The sequence below is a fragment of the Eumetopias jubatus genome, unplaced genomic scaffold, assembly GCF_037043125.1.
Source record: "Eumetopias jubatus isolate StellerSeaLion01/CBP00866 unplaced genomic scaffold, mEumJub1_p1.0 scaffold_1, whole genome shotgun sequence".
NCBI lineage: Eukaryota > Metazoa > Chordata > Mammalia > Carnivora > Otariidae > Eumetopias > Eumetopias jubatus.
The window spans coordinates 149,224,997-149,252,851 of record NW_028274807.1 but is presented as its reverse complement, the minus strand read 5'-3'; the positions used below and the strand labels follow the sequence as shown (position 1 = coordinate 149,252,851).

At 40.7% G+C, this 27,855-nt stretch overlaps 1 protein-coding gene across 2 annotated transcripts; it reads left to right on the top strand.

The window, feature by feature from the left end:
- Nucleotides 1–741: 741 nt before the first annotated feature.
- Nucleotides 742–26,146, top strand: EXOG (exo/endonuclease G). 2 transcript variants are annotated; one of them, XM_028107083.2, is made up of 6 exons: nt 742–923; nt 2,586–2,735; nt 6,036–6,175; nt 7,632–7,708; nt 9,528–9,642; nt 24,245–26,146. In XM_028107083.2, the coding sequence occupies exons 1-6, from the start codon at nt 761–763 to the stop codon at nt 24,704–24,706; spliced, it is 1,107 nt and encodes a 368-aa protein (XP_027962884.1). In that variant the 5' UTR covers nt 742–760; the 3' UTR covers nt 24,707–26,146. The 2 variants fall into 2 exon arrangements, with proteins under 2 accessions (XP_027962884.1, XP_027962885.1); XM_028107084.2 differs by lacking the exon at nt 2,586–2,735.
- Nucleotides 26,147–27,855: the final 1,709 nt, after the last annotated feature.

Sequence of the window (27,855 nt, the reverse complement as noted above, 5' to 3'; positions counted from 1 at the left end):
CTTTATGTGGTAGCATTTAATCCTCACAAGAACCCTATGGTCTAATCATAATTACTTTTATTGTTTATTTACATTTTAAAATAACATTTATGGTATACTTTTCATATATGATACCATTACCATTATTCCCATCTAAAAAAGAGAAAACAGAAGCCCTGAAAGGTGAACTAACACCCTCAAAGAGGAAGGTGGTTGAGCAGCCATCCAAACCCTGCACTCCGATTCAGGGTCCTAAGCCACCATGGAATACTGTCAAGACAATCCTTAGGAGGTACAAAGCAATTTTTAGAAGCTAGGACTTGTATACTGTGACTTCAAAGCCAGGTGTCATGAAGACATCCAATGTGGCATACGTTTTGGAATCAGACCTTGAGTTGGAATGGCGGCTCCGAGGCCTTACTGTAACCATGTGCAAATGGTTTACTCACCTATCAGGTGGGACTAAAGGTACACACCACTTCGCCCTCAAGATGTCATGCCTCCCACCCATTGCCGGATCAAGGGGACCAGGGGTGGAGCGGGGGTAGGGGGGTGGGGGGGAGTCACCTGGGCCTCCAGTTTTGTCACCAGGGGGCTCCCGAGGCCCTCAGCGGGGAGGGTGTGCGCTTGCGCTCTGCACATCCTGTAGCTCCGAGAGGCTTAGTGCCCCGCGACTCCAGGTTGCGCATGCGTATCTCGATCCCGCGGTTGCGATTGGCTTTCAGGCGTCAGAGCTGGTGTGCGCACGCGCGAACCCAAAAGGTAAGGCGCTTCGGGTAAGATGGCTGCCAAAAGTTTTGCTTCCCGTCTCAGAGGCTCCGGGCGCTTTCTGAGTGTCTTCGTGGCGGGAGCTGTGGTGGGCGCCGCGGGAGGCGGGTTCACGGCCATGCAGTTGCTCCGGAGTCAGGGAGCTGAGGCAGCGTTGGCGGTGAGGGAGCCCGACGGTAAGTCCACAGGCCTGCTCTTCCTTTCCTGGCCCAGGTTTTGGGCCGGATTCCTACCTCAGACGTGAATCGTCATTCTCGGCCCTCGACTTTTCTTCCTTTACCGGCCCCGAGCCCGGGGGTCCTGGGTTTTCAGCCTTTCTAGGCTTCCCGTCCGGCCTCCCCGCTCCACCTGGGGCCTCGCCTGCCTCTTTCGCATACTTTTCCATCTTCATTTTCTCGTCTTCTACCCCCGAAGGTATTTATCACATGTATATTTTCATGTCTCTGACCTCCATTAGGTCGTTAGCTCCATTACAGCTCGGACTATGTTTTGTTCTCCACCATATACACAGTCCAGTACCTGGTACATAATTGACACTCAGTGAGTGTGGAAGAATGAATAAATTAACACCTAGTTTTAGCGGATTAGTTAATTGTCCTCATTTTCTCTTCGTTCAGATGAAGAGTACCCGCATTAACCCTAAAAACGAATCTGTCAGGTTATTTTATCAGCAAAAAAGTGGGCTTATTTCGGAAGAGTAGAGAATTAACAATCCAGGACAAGCAAGCTATGGCAAAACCATAGGCAAGTCCAGCAACCAAAGGAGAGGAACTTTATGGAGAAGACGGAGGAAGTTGGGAGGGGTTGTTTTTGAAAAGTTCATTGGAGAAAAGCAATAGTTCAGAATGATGAGTTTCTCATTGGCTGAGTTGCAGGGATAGTCTACTTCTTGTAGAAGTTGCACTGGCCGTCTTTCCCTGTTGGGGGCCTGTAGTTGATGATTCTTTCCTCCTGACAGTTCCTTCTGTCGGGGTCTGTAATTGACAGTTTTCCTGTAATTGACATGGAGTTGAATGGCTCTCCCTTCCAGCCTCCCCTTCTAGCAACAGAGTCCACTTTCCTGAGGTTTCCTTTTATTAGTTTCCACACCTGCTAGCCCTTCTCCAGAGTATGGAGAGCTACCAGGGTTACCTTGTATTTAACAATGAAAATGAGCTTATGCTCATTTTTTACACTTTGCCTGGCACTTGCTCCTTCTGATACTTGGCATTTAGCAAGAGAACTACTCCCATAGGTTGAAGACCTGGAGAAGGGATCAAGAGAGGGTTATTTTGAAACTGACTCCTTGTTAAACGAGTGCTTGGTTTGTCCGAGTAGGAAAAATAAGACCAGTTTTACCACTATTTCGGTGCAGTGCACATCTCTGCTTCAGTTCCAGAATGATGCATGATAGTCTTTTAAAATATTTGTAAAAGGCTGTGTTTTTGTCCCCACATTAACTCTTTACATTTAATGTAATGAGGAAGTAGGCTTTTTCCCATTAAATCATATCAGTGACTTGTAATGACTTGTTTTTCCTTTGCTTCTTTTGTATACACAGTACTTTATGGGGCAGAGATTTAGACATTTGATATGAAAGACCAGTAAGATCAGGTCCTTATTTAAAAGTTAATGAGATAGCTGCAGTTTATCTTGTTAAAATTACATGACTAATTATAGACAAAGCCTACTGTCTCTTTTCTCTACATTGGAAATACTTGTAAAATGAGATCTGGTTGATTAGATTTTTGAGTTAGTCCTTTGTAAGTCTCACCCCTCTCCCTTATAATTTTTTGTTCCTAGTAAGAGTTACTAATTATTTGTTATTTTTGTCCCCCTCTCCGCCTTTTCATTTTTAGGTTCTGCAGAAAAGGCTCTCTTGGAACAATTTGGAGTCCCTTTAACTGGAACAGAGACTAGGCATTACACTAATCATGCCTTGTCTTATGATCAGTCAAAGCGGGTGCCTAGATGGGTTCTTGAACATATATCCAAAAGCAAGATAATGGGTAGGTGGTTAGAAGTAAAGGCATTGATGAAAGATGTTTCCAAATTTAAAACAAGGAGGATTATTGATTCAACCTTTTTCACATTACAGCACATTTAGAAAATAATGATGTTTGTATGACACACTTAGATAAATGGACCTCCCTGGTAGCCAAGGAGCTCCAGACCCTTCCTGGCTTTCTAAGAGGCTGAGAGGATCATTATCTTGACATATGAGTTGGAGGTTCTGTCCTCTGTCCTAAATATTGCTACAATTAGCACTATTTGTTCATTATCTCCACAAATACTTTTAAAGTGCCTACCACATCATATGTCTGGCACTGTGCTGAGGTTTGTTCTTGGCACTTTGAGTTAACGTGGGTGGTGGGTTGGCCTATCAAACAATCATGAATATATAATTATTATTGGTAATAACTGTTCTGAAGGACAAATGATTGCAAGTTGGGTTAGTATAAATAAGGAACAGTAAAAAATGTGATGAACAATGATATAGGAGAACCTGACTTTTATTAGCAAGGCTTCTCCAAGAAAGTGGTTTGGAGGGTAGATGCTGTTACCTAGGCAGAGGAGTTGGGTGGTCCATGGATTGTGGACAAGGGCATTCCAGACAGAAAGAAAAGCACAGCTGCGTCTTTTGTATGCACCAATGTGAAGAGTTTTGTTCCTTTAGGGAACTAAAAGGCTAGAGTGGCTAGAGCAAGGGAGAACATGTGAAATGAGACTGGAGAGGTAGGCGAGCATGTAAGTCTGTTCATGGTTTTTTTATGTTTTTTTTTTATGTCTTGGTGGATTCCTGTAATTAAGATGGCCAGATCTTGCTATTTAATGTTAAATTGGTTTCCGTGTAGATTATTCTAGTTTACACTATCCACTGTTAGCTACTTGTCCTGTCTTTCACTCATAATGAACATTGCCAATTTAATAGCTGAATTTCCATTTATTGGTTACCAATGAAAGTTAATATTTTGTGAATTATTTTTTCTTTGTGAGTTATTTTTACCATTTTCTTTTGGGATTTTTTTTTTAATGATTTGTGGGAGTTCTTTATGTGTTAAGGTATTACCTTTTGTCATAGTTGTTTTATTCATATTTTATTTGCCTTTTAATTTGCTGTAAGGCCCACACGTTATTTCTCCTTTGCTTTATAGTACATGCTCTGTTTATGTATATTAAAATGCTGATGTTTAAATGAGTTTGTCTTTCTAGAGTCAAACCAATCAGCCGAATAGCAGGAGCCTTGGACTTTGCTTGCTGCTAGAAGGAGACTGATATAGTTGGAAACTTTATCATAGCAGTTGAGAGTTGATTATAAACTTAGATCAAGAGAAACTCACTTGATTTAGTTTCAAGCCCAATGAATTTCCTTTAAATACAAAACTTTTCCCAAGATGTGAGGAATTTCGGCTTTACTAATTTTATCTTATTAAATTACCATTTTCAGAGGCATATAAGAAAAATACTGCATTTCACATTGTAATGTGTAGTTTGAGGAGGTAAAATAATATTATTTGAAAACAGGAAGCAGTATACTTGTGATTTACCTGATTTTAGTCTTAAGAGTCTTCTGTTTTCAGTGATGACAGACTAGATTACTCAGGCTGACTCCTAAAAACAAGAAATGTTATTAGCAGACTGCTAAAAACAATAAGAAATATATAGGAAAAAAATCACTTAAAAAAAAAAAAGAGTCAGCATGATAGTGGTGAATTGCCAAGCCAATATCTGGGGGAAAGCCAGAATCGAGAGAGGTAAAGGCAGTCCTGGTAAACCAAAGCCACATTGCTTTTGATTCCGTACCTTTGTAGGGTGAGGGAGACTGAAGGTGAGACCTAGGGCTCACCCAGGGTAGATTGTCTTACAGGTGACCCTCCCTACAGTTAGCCTGGAACCCCAGGGGGCTGCACCCTCGGAGAGCATGGGGGAACCAGAACTAACCTGCCTGCTCACCGTAGGGGACTATATGGAAGGTTGTCTTGGCACTGAGCAAAAGGGTCAAAAAGAAAATAACCTTGTTCCAGAGAAGGCGAGGCCACAGACTGGCTATCATGCAGACTTACAGGCCGAAGCCATGGAGCCTGTATAGATCCAAGTGCTGAAGCCCTGATCTTGGTTTAACACAGTCCTCCACTGGCAGTGCCTCCATGTAACCTGATAGAAACAAATTACATCCATTTCAAGGAAGGCATCTTTATCCCAGGCCTTTGGAAATTCCCACAGGCAGAGATAACCAGGCGTGTAAGGAGGTGATTCCAGTGGTAATGACACATAAGAGAAGCTTACTAATAATTCTTCTGTTATTTTTTTCTTTATGAAGTGGTTCTAAAAAGCTCAGTATCAGATAATTTATTCTGAGTCTTAGGATCTGATCATTTAAAATTTTTCTGGCTGAATGAAATGACACTGGGATTGGTAACTTCATTGGTCTCCATTTTAAACTTTATTGAGTAGCATTCTGAGTATGTTCCATTTATCACTATTATTTTTGTAATTTAACAAGATCTGGCCTAATGACAGTGGAAAATATAGTATTTGCTGATGTACACTGTGGCAAACTATTCTGGAGGTGTGAAAATATAAATAAAATTGAGATTTTTTTTTCTCTCCCACATGGTACACAGATATTTTGTGGAAATATAGTATTTGCTGATGTACACTGTGGCAAACTATTCTGGAGGTGTGAAAATATAAATAAAATTGAGATTTTTTTTTCTCTCCCACATGGTACACAGATATTTTGTTTCAGGAATTTCTGGATTGAGCTCATAACCTAAATGTTTGTTTTGTCATGGCTTAAGAGGCAGCAAGCAAGATATCAGAGACACTCTCCCCCTCCCCAAGGCTGTGGCTGCCCAGAACAAATTGTTTTGTGTCTATATATATCCATTATTTCAGTGCATATAAACTTGTCAAGTACAGTTGCACAAAATACAATACATGAGGGTTTTTTTAAAAAGCAAGAGTTTATTTAGTAGGTAAGCTTTTTATATAGTTCAGCTATTTGATTTGTCATTGTTTTTACTTAAATACTATCCAAGGGATTTTTTTGCCTTTAATTTCAAAAGCTAGAAACAGAAGTATATGAGATAGCTACACTGTATGAAAAGCATTCTTTCCTAGACTAGTCCTTGCTAAATTCAGATGAGGTATTTGAACTATCCCAGGAACTTGAGACATGCGTGCAATCACTAAGTACTAGCTGCTCAGAGAGATACTAGCCAGCAGCAAACAGCTTGCCTTGCTTAGAGAATTTTGAGGGATCTTTGTCCACAGATAACTTACCCACTTTTTGTGTTTTTCTTCAGGTGATGCTGACAGAAAACATTGTAAATTCAAGCCTGATCCCAACATCCCTCCCGCCTTCAGTGCCTTCAATGAAGACTATGTTGGGAGTGGGTGGTCGAGAGGACACATGGCTCCAGCAGGAAATAACAAATTTTCATCTGTAGGCATATTTTTTGGGAGGGATGGGAATATGGGGCTGGTAGTCTGTATACTGTGGGACTTGGGCATTAAAAGTATAGGAGCCAAACCTTAACATCTGACAACTTTTATACTCTTATTTTGTATCTTCCTTCCTGACTTCAGTTCCTTTGCTCAGATAGACATTCTCACACAGGTTGAAAAAGTAAAACTAAATGCTATGTAAAAGAGAACTAGAGAGCTCTTAGGAGTGAACTATCTGTCTGTCTATGTATTTATTTATTTGAAAAATTTCGGATCTGTAGAAAAGCTGAGAGTACAGCAAAAACATTTTTACCTGTAGAAAAATTGAAAAGATGGTACAGCAAACCCTTTTTTTTTTTTTTTCAGAGAGCAGGGAAGGGCAGAGGGAGAGAAGGAATCTTAAGCAGGCTCCATGCTCAGTGTTGTTCAGGATTGCTCAGGATATTGTATCATCTAAGAATGAAGATATTTGTATATATGACAAGAGTATCATACCAAGAAGTGTGTGTATATGTATTTTTGAATATTTGTACAGTAATCACTAACAGTTCATACTCAGACTTGCCAAATTGTTCCAGTTGTGTTCTTTACAGCTTTTTTTGATCCAGTGTTCAGTCATGAATCACGTATTACACTTAGTTGGTCATGTCTTTCTAGTCTCCTTTACTTTAGGACAAGTTCTCTGCCAAAAAAGGAGAGAAATGTATTTTATGACATTTATTGTATCAACTGTTGGTGATTATTGTCATTAAGATAGTGGTTTTAAACCTTAGATACTCATTATAATCACCTAGGGATGTTTTAAAAAATCCCGATGCCCAGATCCAGAGCAAATTAAATCAGAAACTCAAGGGGGTGGAACCCAGGCACCAATATTTTTAAAGCTCCTGGGTTATTCCAGTATGCATTCAAGGTTGAGAACCCCTGCTTGAAGAGAAAGTTATTGATGGCATTGGCAGTTAATACAGGTCAGTGGAAGGAAATAATAACAGCCTTGCAGGAGTGTGAAATGAATGAACACCTAGTGGCCAGAAATTCAGAAGAAAAGGAATTCTTCCCTGCTACTTTTGAACTAATATGTTTGTATTGTATTCCTTAAATAAAATTTCTGAAAGTTGACCTTTATGGAGAAACTCTTTGTCAGAGGCTGAACACCAGAATTTATCCTTTAGCTTTATATTGGAAACTTTGCTCTCAGAGTCTACATTACTGGTTTGAATTTTAGGAAGTACAAAGAAAGCTAGCACACCAAACTACTTATTTTGTTATACCCCTTTTATGAATAATCATTATTGAGCTTTCTGACCTGGAATAGCTATGGCTTTCATTTATTTAAACACGTAGTCACTGTAATTGCCTTGAGCTAACATAGAAGGAACTGGCTTTCAGTGTCTGTAAAATCTTAAAGGGGAAGGCATTTCATTGCAAATTACTATTTTTATTTCTTTTCACAGAAAGCCATGGCTGAAACCTTTTACCTTTCTAATATTGTGCCTCAGAATTTTGATAATAATGCTGGCTATTGGAACAGGTGAGGGGTGAGAGTTTTAAAATGTGATTCTGTGGGAGATGAATGATGTGCCAGGAGAACATACTAGTGCACTCATCAACTGTTTATCTTTGTTTAGCAAAAGATAGCACTACTGAAGGTAAGTACTTTGGACTAGTTGTCTTTGTTGTATTCCGGGAGTACAGTTGTCTGTGGGAGTACAGACTTCAAAACAGCCGGCCATTTTGATCATATTTGCCACTGGTCAGAAATAAGTTTGGGAAGAAACTACTCAAAATATTACTGAGGCAGTAAGAGATTTTTTAGTCTGTCCAGGGGCATTATAATTTTTTCTACTTGTATTTCAAGAGTTCCTGAGCTTTCTAAAAAAAGTTTTGGTACTATTAAACATAACCAGTTTTTGATAGAACCTAACAATAAAATCACTGGACTTTTTGCAGGTTTTTGATACTTCTAACCAGTTCTGTCAGGGGATCTCTTTAAGCATCTAAAACTAGCACTGATTGAGGTTGTTTCAGCCTATTGCATTTTCCTCAAATGGTACCTTATGGTTTAAAATACATTAAGAGAGTACCCCACACTTAAGACTTGAATAATTATCAGTCATGGCTCCATTGTTTTGTCTACATACCCTCCCTTTCCCCACTCATTTTAAGCTGTGACAGCTATATTGTTTTATCTTTAAATATTTTAATATATATTTTTAGAAGATAAGGGTTTTTTAAAAATTGAAGCAGAGCATGATTATTGCCCCGAAAAAATTGAACAGTAATTCCTTATTGCCAGTTTGTTCAGATTTTTCTCTCCTAATTTTTTATTTATGGTTGATTGGTTTGAATCAGAATTCGAACAAGGTCCACATATAGGTAGGTTCTTTTAATACTCTTTTAATCTGTAGGTTTCCTTTTTTTTTTTTTTTCTTTTTTTTTTTTAGCCTTGCAGATGATTTGTTGAAGATCTGGGATATTTGATTTGTCTTACAGAGTTTCCTTTTTATTTTGGCTGATCGCATACCTGCGGAAGCATTTAACATTTTCCTTTCCCAAGGGATATATTTTTGGGAGGATAATTTACCTGATAATTAGGCATATATACTGTGAGGTATAATACTGCTGATTTTACTTTTTAGATGAGGAAGCTGAGGGATGATGACATGCATTGTTATCTCTCATAAATCTCTCCCAGCTGCAGTATAAGAAAGTGCATATTAAACCTACTTGCCATTTTTATCCAGTAAATTAGCAAAACCATTTATTGATAAATCCCAGTGTTGTAAAGATTGCTGTGAAACTGTGGTGTCATATTTTGGAGTTTATATAGTAAATTGGTACAATACCATTAAAATATTACTTTTACATATAATCAAGTGTTATTAAAATATATATTCAGTAAAGTAATTCTGGCCCTTGAAATTTATCCTAAGGAATGTTGCATTATGTAAGAAATGTTAGGATAAACCCAACTGCCCCACAATAGGAATGGTTAAATAAATAAGGTGTATCAACTTGTTGAAACGATATATAACTCTTCAGAAAAGATTGAGAGCTACAAAGAAAGATAAGGGAGAAGACAAAACAAAATCAGTTCTAAAATGTACACTGAATGCACACACAGGAAAATGTAGGTAGTTGTATAAGTGCATGTCATTTTTAAGTTTTCTTGTGCAATGAAGAACTGGGAAGAGTTGCTTATATGCTTAGTGTTTTTTGCAATATTCGTTTGTTCACATTCATTTGTCAAATTCAGCATTCCTGCTATCTTTTCTAGGGATTTGAAATGGTTTGCTTCTTTTCTATATGTCTGTGTGAATATCACACCTTTTTTTTATTTTGTTTTTCAGAATGGAAATGTACTGTCGAGAACTGACGGAGAGGTTTGAAGATGTTTGGGTAGTATCTGGACCGTTGACCTTACCTCAGACTGGAAGTGATGGAAAGAAAACAGTTAGTTACCAGGTAGGGACATGTTTTAACATTCAGGCTTATGTTATTTGTATGAGATTGTAATTTCATTCTGTATTCTTTTTGATTTTATTTATTGAACACCTGTTGGAATGATAGGCACAGGGGATATAATGATGGATTAAAGAGCAACCAGTGACTTTAAGGAGCTCACAGTTTAGAAAGGGAGACAAAAAAACAAAACAAAAACAGAAAGAAGGGAGCCAGAGGTGTTCTCAGTTAATCACATTAAAGTTTGATATGCTGGCTAGTAGAGATAAATACATAGATGAAGGGGTATCATAAGAGCACTGACCAACTCTTTTGGTGTGGTTTGGGAAGACTTAACAGAGGAAGTGTTTTTTGAGCTAGATTTTGACAGATGAGTAAGAGTAAACTGAGTCGGTGAATCACATATTATACACCTGAAACTAATGTAACACTGTATGTTAACTATATTGGAATTAAAATTTTTAAAATGGGAAAAAAGAGTAAACTGAGTCAGGAGGGGAGCATGGGAATTTCAAAAGCTGGAGCATTGTAAGCACAGGACATTTGTGATTGACAGCATAGTTCTGGAACTCAGGTATCATTGATAAAGATTGGAGCTTAGGGTACAAAAGAGTATGGGTGGCTAACAGGGGATGAGGATTTCTACAACAGGACAGGGACCAGATAGTAGAGGGTTTTATATTCCATGAAGGCTTGGATTTTGCTTTTTAGGCAGTGAGAAGTCAGGTTTATTTTAAGCATGGGAGATGTGATTTGTTTGGGGTTTTATTAAGAGTATTCTGACAGCACCGTGCATAGAGGTAGGTGAGGAAGGAGTGTTTGAAAGGGAAGTCAGAGATGAGGAGGTAAGTGGACATTAATTCCGTGGTCCATATGGGAACAGACATAGGGCCCAACTCAAGCAGCTGGAGCGAGGATGATAGAGGAATACAGGAAAGCATAACCATGAATTCACTTTTTGGCTGAGGAAGAGGGAAAAGTTCAGGATCACGTTTAGATGGCAGTGAGCGGAAAAGTGGGAGGAACAGCTTTTCTTTTAGATGCTTGAGTTTTTTAAAAAGATGGAAGATTTTTTTTCATGCAAGGTATTTAAGAACTTTACAGATTGAAGGAAAGAGGTTAAGCTAGAAGAGTATAATTAGTGGTGTGAGGGCTTATGCATCTGATGTTGATGTGGAAGATTGAGGATTGTGTCTGGAGGGTAACTGAATTGATAATGATATTGTGAGATCTGTACAGGGTGGGGAACCCAGTGGAGTGAGGAAGACGTTATAGAGTAAAGAGGGATTGAAGGACTTCCCTGTAGGTCAAAGAGATGTATCTGGAGGGAACACTTAGTTCAGCTCTAGGAATAAAGCACATACTTAATAAATACTGGTTAGGTTATATGATTACTTAAGAGAGTCTGTGATAAAAGTGAATGACCTGAGAAACAGATTTAGGGAAAAAAAAAAACAACCCAAAACTTTAAGTATGTTCTGTCCCACTTGATTTGCTTTTTATCAGCCTGTCTGGATCAGATGCGCAGTGACGTGTAAGTAGCCAGGGTGTTCACACAGGTGCTCACACCCTCAGAATATTCCAGGAGTTCTTACGGGAGGGAAGGAGTGGCAAAGGAGTTAGTATTTTAAGCAGATTAATTTCTCTCCTCTGATCAATTCGCTAATTTAATTTTAGTATTTTTTGTTATATTAGAAGGAAAAAAATGGCTTAAAGCTCCTTATGTTCTCTTATTTTTTAAATATTAATTATTCTTGAGCTTTGTTAAATCTAACTTTTTACTCTTACTGTTGGAAAAGAGGTTCTCCTGACTGACTTTTAAACCTTAAGTGATCAAGTTAGTTTTATGTGTGCTTTGTTTTCATAAAACTGAAAGATTTATATGACTAGCTTACTGTGTAGTAGATGAAAAATTTATACAAAATTTAAAAGGAAAAATTAACCAGTAATTAAGAGCATTTCACTAACAGTTTCTTTGGGTGGATATTTCTGTTAAATATATGTTGGCCAAATGCTGTAGTGGAAAGTATATTGCTTTTCTTAAATCGGATATAATTTTTAAAAATATAACTTAACACAAAATATTATGTATCTGCCGGCTCTTTCTGCTGAACGGGCCTAGAAGCAGTGATACACAGTTAGCAGTGAGCATACCTTGAGACCATATCTTGTTTCAAAACCATCTCCTACTGGAAGAACTTAGCATGCGGGGAAGTGGCTGGTTCCAGGGCTGGTGCAGGAAAAGTACAAAATTGTGGGGACGTATCAAAAAGACATAGACATCAGCTTGCAGGCGTTCTGCTTACCGTGTCTGGGGCTGTTGGATAGCAAAATATAATGGACCCACTGAGTTGGATAAGAATCCTTACTTCTAATACATAAGTAAATACATGAGTGTAAGGAAGAACTTCTGCTTACTGTAGTATGTCAACTAATAAATTTGTAAGAAAGAAAGAGTTAGAAAAATCATTTTGCAACCGTCATGGTAATAAATGATTCAGACAAGAATCATCAGTGGATGCTAAAACTAGTGAGTGAAAGTTTTATGGGAAAGAAGTTTATATAGTTAAAAGAGTCTCTCCACAAATTACTTATTAATAACAAAGCAAGAAATGGTAACTGTACAGTGGAGAAACTTTCCCTTAACCAAGTGATCAGGGTTAATATTAATATTGTCAGTAATGGGATTACTGATACACTGTACTTCCGATGTGATGCACTGAGAATACAGGATCACTTCTGTGAGATTTCTGCCAGAAAGCACAGCGGGGAATCTCACCGTGTAGAAATAGCAGGCAAACCCCACCGAAGGTCATTCTGTGAAACAGCTGCCTTGTACTCTTCCAGCATGTTAGTGTCATAAAAGACAAAGGCTGAGAAATTAATTCCAGAATTAATCTGGAATAGATTAATGGAGACTAAAGAGTCCTGAAAACAAAATCCTAAGTCAGAATAGAAATGTTACTAAAAAGGACATTATTGGGACAGTTGGCAACATTTGAGGTCTGTAGATTAGATCATTGTATGTTATCAGTGTTAAATTTCCTGATTTTGATAATCCTACTATGATTATATAAGCAGATGTCTTTGCTCTTAGGAAATACATCCTGGAGGATGTGTCTGTGTTTTCAGAGGGTTTAGGGAAGGCAACCCTGTCGGGACCCCTCGCACTCTAAAGAGCTTTTTCTGTCTCTTCGCTTAATAAAACTCTATTGCTTTACTCGCAAAAATAGCCAACCGACAAACAAGGACACAAAGCGTTTAGGGAAAAGAAAAATACAGAGGAAGAAAGAATAATAAAGCAAATCAGGCAAAATGTTAACAGTTGATGAATCTGTGAAGGGCACACAGGTGTTCTTTGTCCTAATCTTGTAAGTTCTATATTTGAAATTAATTGAGAATGAAATGTACATATGTACATATATTTTAATATATCTTTTCTATAGCAGTATTCTTCATTACACTGGAAGATAAAAAACTAACCACAAATAAGACTTACCTTGCTTCTCCTAAATAGCTTATCAGTGACTGCTATTCGAGCCTTAAAGAGAGTTTCAAAAGAGACCTGTCAGCTCTCCTCACCTGAATTAGTGTCATGGTGATGAAATGTGGGAGAGCAGTCAAGATCAGCTTCCTGAAGGGTAGACTCTGAATAATAATCTTTTTTTGGTTTTTATGTGAAAGCCTTATTGGTCTTAGGGCCTTTATTTTCAAGTTCTGAGCCTCTGAACCTGTACTGTTAGTTTCCCATGTCCATAGTAATTCATAGGACTGATGCGTGCTCACTGGCCAATCTAGAATCCAGCAAATCTTCCAGTGCCTGTCATGTGGGAGGAGGAATGTATACAGAATTATAAATAATGGCCTTAAACCTACACTCTTGATTACTTTCTCCCTTCTTTTCCTGGATTTCACATCCACAAGTCATCTCTCCTAATTTCTTTGAGTCAACAACTGTTATCAGTTCTCCTTCTTAATAACTTTTACTCAGATTTTGCTGAAGCTCTGAACACCTGCAGTGTAGCAGAGGCCTCCAGTGACTTTCTCTGCCTCCACTTCTGTTGGTGTCAGTCTGTCTGGAGTCCAGAAATCATTTCAAAGTATACATTTTTGCTTTTCTCATCCTCAAAAGCATCAGAAATGAGTAATACCAAACGAACAGAAAAGGAGACTTTTTTTGTACTTTTCAGTACAAACTTTCATTTGTACTGAAATCAGGAAATGTCCATAGTCATATCAAGCATATCAAATAATATCTGAAAGATACAGTACATTTAGACTAAATTATAAAAGGTTATTTTTTTTAAGATTTTATTTATTCGAGAGAATGAGAATGAGCAGGGAAGAGGGGCAGAAGGAGAGAGAGAGAGAGAGAGAGAGAAAGAAACAGACTCCCTGCTGAGCAGGGATTCCTGACACGGGGCTCCATGGCAGGATCTGGAGATGATGACCTGGGCCAAAGGCAGACGCTTAAGTGACTGAGCCACCCAGGCACCCCAGGTTATTAATTTGACATGTGTTCTTTAGTCAAAGCATGGGGCAGGGTACTGGAATTAGTAAGAAAGTTTTTAGTAAGGAAGACTTTCTTAGATTCTTTTTTTTCATTTCTCTTCCACAGAACCTTAGATAGCAGATGCCTTTCTATTAATTTTAAAGCTTTTGAATCTATTCTTCATTAATCATATATTATGTTAGAATTTGTGAAGGTAGATACTTATACTAAACTTAGAATCTTGGTGCTTTTGTGTCTTCCCCTCCCCCCCCCCCATGGCATTGAAGCCATAATTGCCAGTCTTTTTATTTTTTTAAAAGATTTTATTTATTTGAGAAAGAGAGTGAGAGAAAGAGCATGTGAGCAAGGGGAGGAGCGGAGGTAGTGGGTTAAGCAGACTCCGTCCTGAGCATGGAACCCCATGTGGGGCTCGATCTCAGGACCCCAAGATCATGACCTGAGCTGAAACCAAGAGTTGGATGCTTAACTGACTGAGCCACCCAGGTGCCCCTTTAATTGCCAGTCTTTTATTTGAGAGAAAGAGCACGAGCAGGGGGAAGGGACAGAGGGAGAGGGAGACTCCTTGCTGAGCGGTGAGTCCGATGTGGGACTTGATCCCAGAACCCTGGGATCATGACCTGGGTCGAAGACAGACGTTTAACTGACAGAGTCATCCAGGTGCCCTAATTGCCCGTCTTTTAATGAGCCTTGAATTTAAACTTCAGAAATTTGTTGTTATGGAACTCTATGTGCATAGTAACAAAAATGTTAAACCTTAAACCTTAAAGTATATGACATCATAATGAAATTCAAATAGTATAAGGTATGAGAGGGATAGTCAGTTCCTGGTCCCAGTCCCACTGTCCAGTTTCCTAGTTCTTCTGCTAGTTATCTCTCTTATCTGAGAGTAATGGGTACTAAACTGTATTTCTTAATTTTGATTTGCCCATTTTAAACAGTCTCTGTTGATGCTTTCACATGAAATATATGAAATTTATGTAGTTCACATATTTTTCCATTTTCTGTCATTCATGTTAGTTTTAGTTCTTCTGTTGGTAAACTTTACATCATAAACTTAATATACTTAAACCTTTACTTCTTGATCTGTCACTTACGTATTGTTGAGGTTTATAGCATTTACATTTGTGTTTACTAGCTATAATTTGGTGTGAGCTTTGCCTGTAGCAGATATCTAAGACAGAGGCCTCCTGTGGCACGTCCGGCCCGTAGATGATTTGACTTGGTTCACATAGTATGTTGTTTTTGAATTAGTTGGTAATTATTCATAATTGGGAGGTTTCACATAAAAATCCAGATATTAGCTTCTCTTAAAAACAGATGACTCAAACACTTGGCACATATTCCCTTAGGAGCATTCACTAGCTGAGAGTAGCAGCTTTCTCCTTCAATGGAGCACATGTTCTTCCATTCATCATAGTCTTCACCTGGCCCATTTCATCCATTTACACTTCCTGTCTAGCCCTTGTTGGTCTTTGAGTTTTATAATTCTGGCTCTATTGAAAATATAAAAGCAGTATGTATAGTACTATGAATGTTTAAGTAGAACATTTGGATCTCTAAAGCAGTAGATATAATCCTGTATTAAGTCTGCGCTGCTGGAGAAATAAGTATTACCACAAACAACAAAAATCTGAGAAATGGAAAGTAAAGGCGGCAGGGTATTATAATTGCTACTTTAAAAAATGTAATAATATGCTTTTACTTTCTATTTCAGACCATTTAACCTTACTATCATACTATTTTTTAAAAAGATGTATCAGTTTCTTCTTGAAGACATCATTCTTGGAGCCCTCTGACTTCTGTGCTAATATGAACCATTTGTTTCCTCCCTTCCCTCCTTTCTTCTCTCCCACCCTCCCTTCTTTCCTTCCTTTTATTCAGCAAATAGTTATTAAGCTCCTCCTGTGTACCTAGCACTGTTCTAGGCATTTCTGATAACAGCAGGTAAACAAGGCTGTATGTTCTGTGGAGCTCAGGTTATAGTGGAGGAGAGGCACAATAAACAAAATGCATATTAGAAAAAGAAAACACAAGGGTGGAAAAGAAAGACAGGATAGGTTGCTAAGGGGAAGTGAGACTAAGCAGAAACCTAAGTGAAGTGAGGGAGTAACCTCTATGAGGAGTTTTCCAGCAAGTGCAAAGACACGGGGTGAGATAGCTTGGTGAATTCAAGGAGATGCAAGAATGCCAGTGTGACTAGAGCAGAGAGAGCACCAAAGAGAAGGACGGCAGTTAGAGGGAGGCCATGGGGAGAAGTCCAGATCATATTCAGGGAGCTGCGATGCTGTTTGATCAGGATAGTGGCACAGTCACAGCCCAGTCTGGCTGCTCTCTGTGAGGAATAGAATAGCTGGACCACTTAAGATGCTGATGGAGTAGTCTAAGTGAGAAGTAATAATGGCTTGACTAGAGGGGTGGTGGTGGTAGAAATGGTGAGAAATGCTCTGATTTAGAATGTGTCTTGCAGTAGAACTGATGGTACTTTCTAATGGGGTAAGTTGTAGACTAAGAAGGAAAGAGTCAGGATAACACATAGGCTTTCAGTCTGAGATCAAGAAGACCAGAGAGGAGCAGGCGTGGAGGTTGGAAATCAGGGGTGATTTTGGCTGTGGGAATGGGAGATTATTTGATGTCCAGGGCAGGCTCTGAGTTTGGTTGTCAGAGAGGAGAGGTTGAAGTGGCGATCTGCTTGGGAGTGGTCAGCACACCAGGTGATGTTTAAAGCTATGACGGGATCGTGTAAGTGAGCATAGACAGGAGAGAGCAGATCTGCGGTCTGAACCCTGGGGGCTCAGACGTTCGGAAGTCAGGAAGAGGAAGGTCCAACAAAGGAAACAAAAGGAACAATTTTTCAGACAGGAGAAAAATCCGGGGAGAGTGGTGTCCCAGGAGCCAAGTGAAGAAAGCATTTCAAGGTGGAAACAATGAGTGGAATGTTGAGGGAATGATGAACTGACCATTGGCCACCCCCGTAAGCTGTTGTAGTTTTAAGTCAGCTACACATCTGTCTTTCTTTTCAGTACACTCCTGGTTTAGGTCCCTTTCATCTTGGGCTCCCTCTTCCCCTTTCTTGGATTCCTTTTGTTGTTGTTGTTGGAATATATCCTCAGAGTCTTTTTTAAAGATTTTATTTATTAGAGAGAGACAGCGGGAGAGGGAACACAAGCAGGGGGAGTGGGAGAGGGAGAAGCAAGCCCCCTGCTGAGCAAGGAGCCCGATGGTGGGGCTCAATCCCAGGACCCTGGGATCATGACCGGAGTTGAAGGCAGATGCTTAACGACTGAGCCACACAGGTGCCCCACATCCTCAGATTCTTTCTGGAAGGGTCATTGGGTGGTAAACTTGCTTGTCTGAGAATGTCCTAAAACCCTAGCAGTGGGACCCAGGAATCTGCAGGTGTGACTGGCTCTCCCGGGCAGTTTTACGTACACTGTAAGGTTTGAGAATCATCCCTTTAGAGAATATTTTTCTATCTTCATCCTGGAGGCAAGACAGTCCTGCTGCTTTTGTTGGTTGTACAGTAATTCTGGAGATGGATTCGTCAGTCTCACACCTTGATTTTGACACCTTTTACTTACTGGAACACAGCATAAGGGGCTGTGAAAATCCAAGCTTTGACTCCTTCCTCTTTGTTTTATCTAACATGTCAGCTCCTCTGTCTTCCAGAAATTCATGGCACTTCTTAGTCCAGTAATACACGACTCTGCCATTCTCCTCACTTGCATGAGACGGTTCTGTGTCAGACCTGTTTGCTGCCATTTTGTGTCTATATGTGTATTTCTTAAATTGGGGGAAGAGAGGAGCAGAAGCCTTGGCCCAGGTTGCCATCTTGAACTGGAAACATCCTTTAATCTTTATTCATTAGTTTTTTACACATCCTTGGCGCAAAGCAAGTTGATACTTTTTAACATTTCACTTTGAAATAATTTCAAATTTGTGGAAAGGTTGTAAGAGTAGAGAACCCTCCTAACATGTTTCACTTAGATTCATTAGTCGTTAGTGTTCTGCACCGCTTGCCCCCTCTTCTCTTACGCATACCCCTCGTTCTCAGTACTTTCTCAACCATTCAAGCATTCGTTGCGGATATCTTGTCCCTTTCCCCCTAAATACTCCGTTCTCTCATATAACCACCGTTTAGTTGTCAAGTTCATGAAATTCAACATAAAAGAATATTATCTGGAGTACAGTCCATATTCACATTTTGTCAGTTGCTCCAGTAATGTTCTTCATGCAGTTTTTTTCCCCCAGATTTGGAGTGAAGTCCAAGATCATGCATTGCATTTAGCTGTCACGTCTCTTTAGTCTTCTTTAATCTCAAGCGGTTAGTTCCTCAGCCTTTTTGTCTTTAATGATGTTGACGTTGATGAATATAGGCCATTTGTTTTGTAGTATGTTCTTCAAATTGGGTTTGTCTCTTGTTTGATTAGATTCAGTTATGTTTCTGGCAGAACACCTCAGAGGTGAGCTTGTGTGTCCCTCAGTGCATCACATCGGCATGCATGTGCTGTCAGGTTGTCCTGTTATTGGTGATATTAACTTAGATCACTTGATAAAGGTGGTGTCCTCTAGATTTCTTCACTGCTAAGTTATCATTTCCCCTTTGAAATTAATCCGCTGTGGAAGTCCTTTGAGACCGTGTAAGTATTCTTTTCCTCTTCAAATTGTCAACTGCTAGTTTTAGCAGCCACTGAAGATTCTGGCCTGAATCAGTTATTACTATAATTGTTGCTGAGTAAGGATCTTCTAATTCTTATTTCTTCTGCTTTTAGTATTTGACATTCTACTGTAAGAAAGAGCTTTTCCTTCTTATTATTATATCAGTATGAACTGATGGATTCTTATTTTATTCAATCTGCTGTGTATTCATTTTGATGCTCAAATTGTCTTTGATTTGGCCAGTGGGAGCCCCTTCAGGCTCTCTCCCATGTGCTTTGACACACCCTCATGGTGTTCTTAGCACTTCTACTTTCTGGCATAACAGGATATTCTAGGCTCATCTTGGCCAGACTCTGGGATCAGCCATCTCTCCAAGGAGCCCTGGTTCCTTTTAATGGGAATTGGTATTTAGAAACCGGGATCTGGATGACAAGTTGATTCTTGAGTGCTCGGTCTGCTGTTGGCTTGTCATGTGTGTTCACCACATTTATTTTTAGCCTTTTATAGTGGGTGGAGAGAGCCCCGAAGAACATAGTATACAAATTCTATTGCCTTTAGTGGCTTACTGTTTTTTCTTCATCTTCATTGTTCCTTTCTGTTTTTTTGAGATTTATAGACCCTGGTCATAAAGAAAGCACTTACCTGTGCGCATGTATTATGTGTGTGTGTATGCAAAGGGGAATGTTGATAGGAATGTATTGCCCTGGAGAGAGATACCAGTTTTTATTTTTTTTAAGAATGGTATCAAAGTGATTTACTTTTTTATATTTATATTTTTCACTAACAGCTTCTCTGTAGTAATGCACCTTTTGTTAGATGTGACATTTTTTCAGATCAAATGATTTCAGGTGGAATTTTAAAGTTAAAAATCTGTAGTGTATAGATAGTTAGCATAAAAGCAAAATATCCTTTGGTAAATTAAATTGGAAAAATTGTTTCAGTTTGCCATTTTAAGAATTTAGTTGGGCCAAACGTTTTATACATATGTGTACACACATATACATATGCACGAACTTGGGAAATTTCTTTTATAGGAAGGAAATTGAGGTTTAAAGGGGTCCAGTCCAACTCACATAGCTAGTCATTGTCAAAGGGGAGATCTAAACAAGGGTCTGTCTATTTGTATGAGAACCGCCAATCATTCTATAGTGTTGTTCTTCAGAGCTCTCAAAAGTCTACAGTAAAGGGGTTGCTGTGCTCTTCCCATACAGCAGCTTAAGGCCAGGAGGTAGAAGATGGTGAGGATGGAGAACAGTTGCAAGTGATATCTGCTAGCATGCAAAAATAAGAACAGAAAATGGGCCAAGAAGAGGATCCCTTATAGCCAGGCAGAAATGTCTGTTAGAATATGCAGGAAAGAATCACAGCATCATAGGACTTGAGTGACTGTGAGCCCAGGGGAAGATTAGTAGCAGTGATTTTATCAGAAGTGAGTCATCTGACAGCTCTAATCAGAATCACCCCCTTTATTATAGCTGAGGTCATCCATGTGCTTTCTCTGATGTGCCTGTTTCAAGAAGAGATTGATTCCAGACAAGTGAAACATACCTGAAGATTCTGGCCTGAAACATTATAATTGACCTGACAAGAAAGTGAGCTTCAAATTTTTCAACTCGGTGGTGGTGGTGGTGGTAATGTTAGAAGTACTTAACATTAACATTGTTTTCATTCTACAGCATTACTTTCCAAACTAATTCCAAACTAGTTCCTAGAGGGGAAGGAAATTAAAAAACATGCCTCCAGGAATCCTGAGGCATCACCTGAAGTGATCTGGGAGTCATTTCTTTTTTTAAATCTCCTGTTTTCTCTTTAGGCAGAGCTTTTGTTAATTTCCGTATCTGTTTTAATTGAAAAATAAATGATTTTACTGGCTAAGTATCTCCTTACTCCCACCCTACATCTCCAAGTAGAATCGACAGTCTGGGAAGGTGGTGCTTGTTGTCCTGTGACTTGGCAGTCGGTCTCCAGCCTCCTTATGCGGAGCAGGCGCCCAGTATGAGCAGGTGCCCAGTGTGAGCAGGTGCCCAGTGTGAGTGGCACGGTCTCCCTGGGTCTCTGCTGCTGCACAAGCTCCTCTAGAGGCTTGAAATGCCACCTAAGGGCTGGCCACCTGCCTGCTGACTGTCCCACATGTTCCAACTCCCTTCTTACCTTGTTCCTCCTTGTGGAGTTCCTATTTATCACACTGTCATGGTTTCTTTCTTGCACTTGATTGGCTTGACTTTTTAAGGGCTTGGTCTCTTGATGTGTCCAACAGTTTTATTTTTGGATTTTCTTTTTTTGTCCTACCAAGGGAATGTAACCAAATATATCTATCTGATTCTAGCAGGTACATATATTTTCTTTGTGCTGCTGCTTAATTTTATTTACGTCACAGTTGCTATATGTATAGGACCGGACAAATGGCAGACCTAGCCTGAATATCGTTTGTTGCTAGGCTCTTCTGGCACTGAGTCAGTGTGAAGGCCCAGTTCTGTGTGTGTGGAGCTGGGGCGGGGGAGAGCAAAGTGTCATTTCTGTCTCTTGGGTGGAAGGAAACCTCAGGCCAGCAGGTACGCAGACTAACTCTAGGTGGTGAGTGTGTGCCAGCTTTATGGCTCTTCTATATATTGTGTTTACTAGTTACACCTGGTTGATTTCCAGTTTTTGTTACAATCTTGACAAGAGTTCCATGCTTTTTGGTAATTTAACAGCAGTGAGGATTTCCTCTAAAGTATTTTTACATCTACATCTTCTATGACAAGGATCATTGCTGATTTACTGATACTGAAGACTTGGTTCATGTTCAGCCCCCAAGTCTTTTGTTGAGGGTGTCATTTGTGTCCATCCTGCTTCCTCTTGAAATCCTGTTGTCCACCTTTAACTGGTCTAATCTTGCTTGACCCCGTGTTTCCCCACTGTCCCTCAGCAGAACCACCTTTTGTACCAAATGCAAATACATCCTATCCTTTGAATGACATCCCCTACAAAAATTGCTTTTTGCATAGGTCTTGCAGATTTTAAAACCTTTTTTTTTTTGAAACTAAAGTGTCTTTGTATCTTCATAACTATTTTGTGAGATAGGTAGCATGAAGGTAGTTATTACCTATTTTATGAATGAAGAAGGAAGATATCAGTGAACATGACTTGCAGCCTTGTGGCAAAGCCAGGACTTGACCAAGTCTCTGGGGTTCCAGTCCCTAGCAGTTTCTAGAAACATTTTATGAAAGACTTCTAATTTTCCCAGAATTGGGAGAATTTTATTATGTAGGTGAGTTGTCTACAAAGATAGCTTGAAAATTGGTATTTTTTTTTTTTAAGTCTTAAATTCAAGGAAAAAAAGAATGGATTTTCTGAATTTCCAAATGTTGCTGGTTCCTATTTTAAACAAATTACAGATGTTTACTTCCTAAGAACAAAGCAGACTGAATCAGAGAAGATAGTGGCTAAGTTTTCATTTTTCTCTTTATTTTTAGGGGTAGTATTTTGCTCCTCCTTGTTGAAGTGTTTTGAGGTCATGGGTGAAATGATCCTACCTTATGGTTCTTAGGAATTTTTGTGTCCCATGAGGATTCTTAAAAGTAGTAATGGACATCCTCTAGCCATTGTGTGGGTTTTTAAAACCCACAATAGAAATGATTTATTTTTATTGGCTGGAGTTTAATGACTCTGATTAGAAGCCCTGGTTGGCAGCAGATGGGCATGACCAATTAATTATTCTTGAAATTTTTGTTTGTAGACAGTCCACGAGGAGAGAAAACAATCAAGTGAATGGGTCTGGAAGGCTCCTCATACTTGGGAGTCTGAGGTTGTGCTGCAGTGATGGAGGATGTCCACCAGGTGGCATCAAGGAATTGCTTAACTGTTGGTGCCCCAGCTAACCTCAGAAGCCCATTTAAACTTCTACCCCTCTTGTGAACTATGGCTCAGCTGCATCTGTGCCCTCAGTTCTGGTCCCTCGCTTGCCTTAGTGCTGTCTTGTGCTCTGTTTCGGCATCTGACCACAGTCTGCCTCCCGTGAAAGCAGTGGGGGTTGACTCCTCCTCTAGCTGGGAAGCTTCCTGAGAACAGACACTAGGGCATTCACTGTAAAGCTTGCTCCTTTCTGTGTTTCCAGCAGTGCCAGTCATAGCCCCTCTGAGTTGCATTGTTGCATTAACCTCTGTTGGTGATCTGTGGGCTAATTGTGGACCTCCGTAGAGTTCACCTTCAGTGTTTTTTGCCTTGAAGAGAGTATGTTCTTTTTTCTAGCTGCATAAATGACTTGTTGGAGGGCTGTAGGGTTTTGTGCTTATAGATTGTGTACTTTCATAAGCTTTACTCTCAAGTGAGCCCTTCACTTACTTGAGAGATAGTAGTTAACAGAAATCAGCCCTGTAGATGGGGCTTCCCTGCAGGCCCACAGTTGGTCTTGGCAGTGGAACCTCCATGCGTGCCAGACAGCAGATAGCCATGGCATTCTTAGGCTGTGTGCCATGTAGGTAGAAGCTGGAGAAAAGCAGGAAAGAATCCTTGTAGCTCTCATCCCTCTGCCTTATCTGGGCTCCCAGCATGGCCTCCAGCGGCAGGCAGGTTTGAGCAGGAGGAAATGCCCACTTGGACCGAGGAAGGGCCCCGGAGGGGTAGCAGTACACATGCATATTGTAGTTGGATTGTATCATTTTATTGGAGACCATTAAGGAAATGGATGTTCAGTTTTCCTTTTTCGGAAAACAGATACGGCTTAAAAGCCAATTGGAAGGAAATTTGAAAAGGTTCCATAATAATGTTATTTCATTATTAGAGCTGACCTACACAGGCAAGCAAGTTGTGTGTAGGCTTGACCCTGGCTTCTCTGTTGTATGGATACCTTTCCAGAGTGTTTGGTTTGCGAACACATTCAGAAGTTCTGTGTTTGATAATAGACTCAAGAGTGTGCAAAACTTAAGTAAGCAGCATTTACATTTACTTAATTTAATTTCAAAAATGAGCCACGGTCTAGGCAAAACTGGAGCTAGTAATACCGAGGTAGTGTGTCTGGCTGCTTTTCTGAGAGCTATTTGTTTAGCTCCCTAGTGAGTTTGATAAACTAAGGCCATATTTTTATTTCTCGAGCTGGGAGTTAACCAAGCTGGCAGTTTTGACCTTTGAATGTTTAGAGCACCAGAAGTTCTGATTATGTGATGAAGAGAAAATCACAGCTTTTCTTGCCTGTTAAAAACCCAGGGCATTCCTTTGCCCTTTGTCCTGCAAACAGAGCAGAGGATGTGACCTCTACTCTTTGGGGTGGCATTGTTTTAAAGAATGTGATCAGAATCTACCTGTTAGATGTTCATCTTCTCTGTGAACCTTGAATTTAAATTCATTGGTGGGGTAACTTATAAATGCCTTTGCAGAAATGTGTTGAAAATATTTTCAGGAGAAACTTGGGAACTGCTGGCATCAGTTAGCATTGCTAATGTGGCTGTTTGTTTTTAGGTGATCGGTGAGGACAACGTGGCTGTCCCCTCACACCTCTATAAGGTGATCCTGGCCCGCAGAAGCCCAGTGTCTACTGAACCTCTGGCACTAGGGGCCTTTGTGGTGCCCAATGACGCCATTGGCTTCCAACCGCAGTTAAGTGAATTCCAAGTGAGCCTTCAGGACCTGGAGAAGTTATCAGGACTGGTGTTTTTTCCTCATTTGGATAGAACTAGTGGTATCAGGAATATCTGCTCTGTGGACACCTGTAAGCTCCTGGATTTCCGGGAGTTCACTCTGTACCTGAGCACAAGAAAGATTGAGGGGGCCCGATCAGTACTCAGACTGGAAAAGGTCATGGAAAATTTGAAGAACGCAGGGATTGAACCAGATGATTACTTCATGAACCGCTATAAGAAGAAACTAGAAGAACTCAAAGCTAAGGAGCAGTCAGGAATCCTGGAGAGAAAGCCATCGTAGTTTTTTTTTCTCAGAAGATGTGTGACAGCATCTCTAATGAAGCAGGTGTGTCCTCTTCAGGCTAATGTGTTCTAGTGGCTTTGCTTTAAAGAAATGATGAAATCCTAAATTTCAGACTAAATTTCTCCCCAAAAGGTGAAAGATCTAAAAAATTCTCAGTTTTTTATTTGACACGGGAACTCGTTATTAAGGAAACTGTAAGACCTACAGATTGGATGCTGATCTTGTGCCAGGTTCACAGAGACTCTGACCACAAGATGACGCTGTTTTGTCTCTCTCTGGATGTTCGCGTGTGAAGGCATTTTGTTTTCGTGCCCTTGAATCATGCACTATCTTTGATGTATCTGCTCAGTTTTCTTGGAGCCCAGCGTTGTATGGGACCCGAGTTGGTCTTGGAGGTGGCTTTTAGATATCCTCTGTGTGCTGTCCTGTCCACATGTATTACTGTGTTACGTATTCGTTTCTTGCTCCTCTGACAGGCCTGCTGACCCTGCATTTCTGTCCTATAGAAGCCCTCAGCAACATTTTCTGCTCACCTAGTGTGTTCTGTATACTAAGCTCAATACTTTACAAGTATTATCCTACAGCGACTCTCTGAGGTAAATACCACTGTCCTCATTTTACACGTTAGGAAATGAAGCCTTAGGGAGTTTAAGTATTTTGTCCAGGGTTCACCTTTCCGAAGAAGTAACCCACAGAGATAGGAGGCAGGTGGGGCCGAGAAGAAAGACAGCATGACGTAGATTGAAATAATACGGGGGCTTTTGACTTAGAAATGTATACACATGGGTATTGGTGATTCTGGGCCCCGCTTGCTAAGAGGGGTCTGGTTTCTTGTCTGCCATCGAGCCAAAGGGTCTTGAGTATCCTCTGACTTGAACCCTCCTTGTGTCTTTGGGAAGAAACAATCGCAGGTGTTTGAAAGTTAGAGGGCATGCTTTGTGGGGTTTATCAGAGCCCTTACTTGACTCTAGGGATGCAGTTCTTTTAGTGACCGGATGGTGCCAAATTGCTATGTTCTTCGCTTTCCAGGTGAGCAGTTTGTTCCATAGGTTAAGGGACCTAAGAAGGGTCTGTGTCCATGGCTTTACCAGCTCATGATTTGCTTCCCTCTTGGGCCTGCTTGCCTACCTGGGTAACACAGGGCAGGTGGTGGTTTGGGCCAAAGACTCAAAGACAATTCTCATTATCTCTGAGGGAAACAGCACCTGTTTTTCTGAGCCAGATCTCTAGATTTGGGTTTACACGGAATTCTTTCAAGGGCTACCATTAAGTATAGGCAGCGAAATACCTTAAAATAGGGCCCAGGAGCTTGTCTAAACGCATCCTAGCTCTGCCGTCTTTCCAAGTGGTGTTGCAAGAACAGTTTTTGTGGTGTTTTGTGTGTTTGTCTCTAACAGAAATGCCAAGGCTTTAAAATAAAGGTAGGTTGATAATGATCGACCTTGTTCTGCTCCTTTATTTGGATAAAAAAGAAAGAAGTTGGGGAGTCAGAACACAGTAGCCTGATTAGTACCAGTCTGTTTTATCACACTGTTTGCCATTAGCTTATGCCAGTCCTTCTCTTCTCGGGGATAAAGAGCCAAAATGTCACTGTGACCAAAAAATCTGTTACTTTCTCTCATTGGAGAGGTGATGGTGGGGCCTCCTGGTGTGGTGTTTCTCCCAGAGCCTGGGGGGGGCTCTGTGGGAGAAGTCCTGGGTGCTTGGCGTGCATCTCTAGAGGTGAGCCCCCATCTCCTTTCCCCCACATTTGGCTCCGTGTCCTGTTCTGGCCTGAATTTTCTTCAGCCTTGGACTTATTTTCCATGCTCTTCTCACTCCTGCTCCTCCACTTAGATGGTGGAGAATCTTGATTTTTAGATAATAAATTGAAGTGCCTTAGGTTTTTAGTATGAAAAGTGCTACCTGGTCATTGTGAGAAATAGAGATCCATGCTTATAATAAAAAATGCGGTCTCCCGGTCTTCATTTTCAAGTGGAGGAGTTGTGTTGGTCTACAGGAGTGATCCTTGACTTGTCTGAACACTTAAGAGTCCCGAGAACAAACTGAAATGTAAATACTCAGTACAGCTTAGAATTTTCCCCAGGATCAAATCGCTTCAGCCTCCCCTGGTAGGATTGCTGATTATTTGGATTCAGATGCAGGAGATCCCTAGGCCACTCCCCAGCATGGGTCTGTCCCCTGATTGAATAAGCTCCTCTATACCCACCTGAGCCAGTTAGCCTCCAGTTGGTCCTTCCTTGGAGCCAGCCAAATTCTCAGGCCAAATTCTCTGCCTTCTGTCCAGTGATGCTCAGGGAGTATCTTGGCCAAGGGGAAGGCTGTAGCCATCTTCATGGGCTCTGCTGCCAGAAGCCCTATCTGTGGGTGAGGGTTAGTCTCTGATCTCCGCACCCCCAGTGACATCTTTATTTGAGACTCCAGGCTCTTGGTCTCTGGATTGAGAACATTTGACCAATGTCGTGTGTGGCAAAGGTAGGACAGGTGTCCCGGCCTGTTACTGCCGGCTAGCATTGCTGCCTTGCACCTTGACCTTCAAACAGCTGAAAACCTCTGCCCCTCTGTCAGGCCTCTGAAGCACCCAGAGGAGAGACATAGTGTGATCTTGAAGGAGTACCCCCTGCAGGGCGGGGCTCAGCCTGGAACAGCCCCACTCCCGGAATGACCCTGCCTCATCCCTGTGAACACATCATTGTCACTCAGATCAGCAGCCCATCGCTGAAGCTGTCCCTGCCCAGTCCTTCACAGCTGCACCTGTGTGCCCTTATGTCTTCTGGGCACACTGCATCGTCCTCCTTCATTCTTCTGGAACTGGTCAGGAGGGTTGCTCACAGCTGCCGTGGCACTCTTGCTCCTGCCTGCCTTCATGCCCCACCTCATTCCGCCTGCTTTTCTAGATGTTGTTCATGGAGATTATACATCAGGGGATCCAGGGCTACCTTTCCAGGCTAGCCTCTCCTCCAGGGACTGACCCTTAGGTCATTAGAGTGGGCCAGGTACATGAACCGAACTTCAATGTGGACCCTGTGCAGTTTGGGGTGTGCAGTGGGGATGTGGTGGATGGACTTCCCTTTTAGTGTTCCTGGATATGCCATTATGGCCTAGGGGCTGGTCTGTCCCTGAGTGCAGAGTACCTCTAGGGGTCA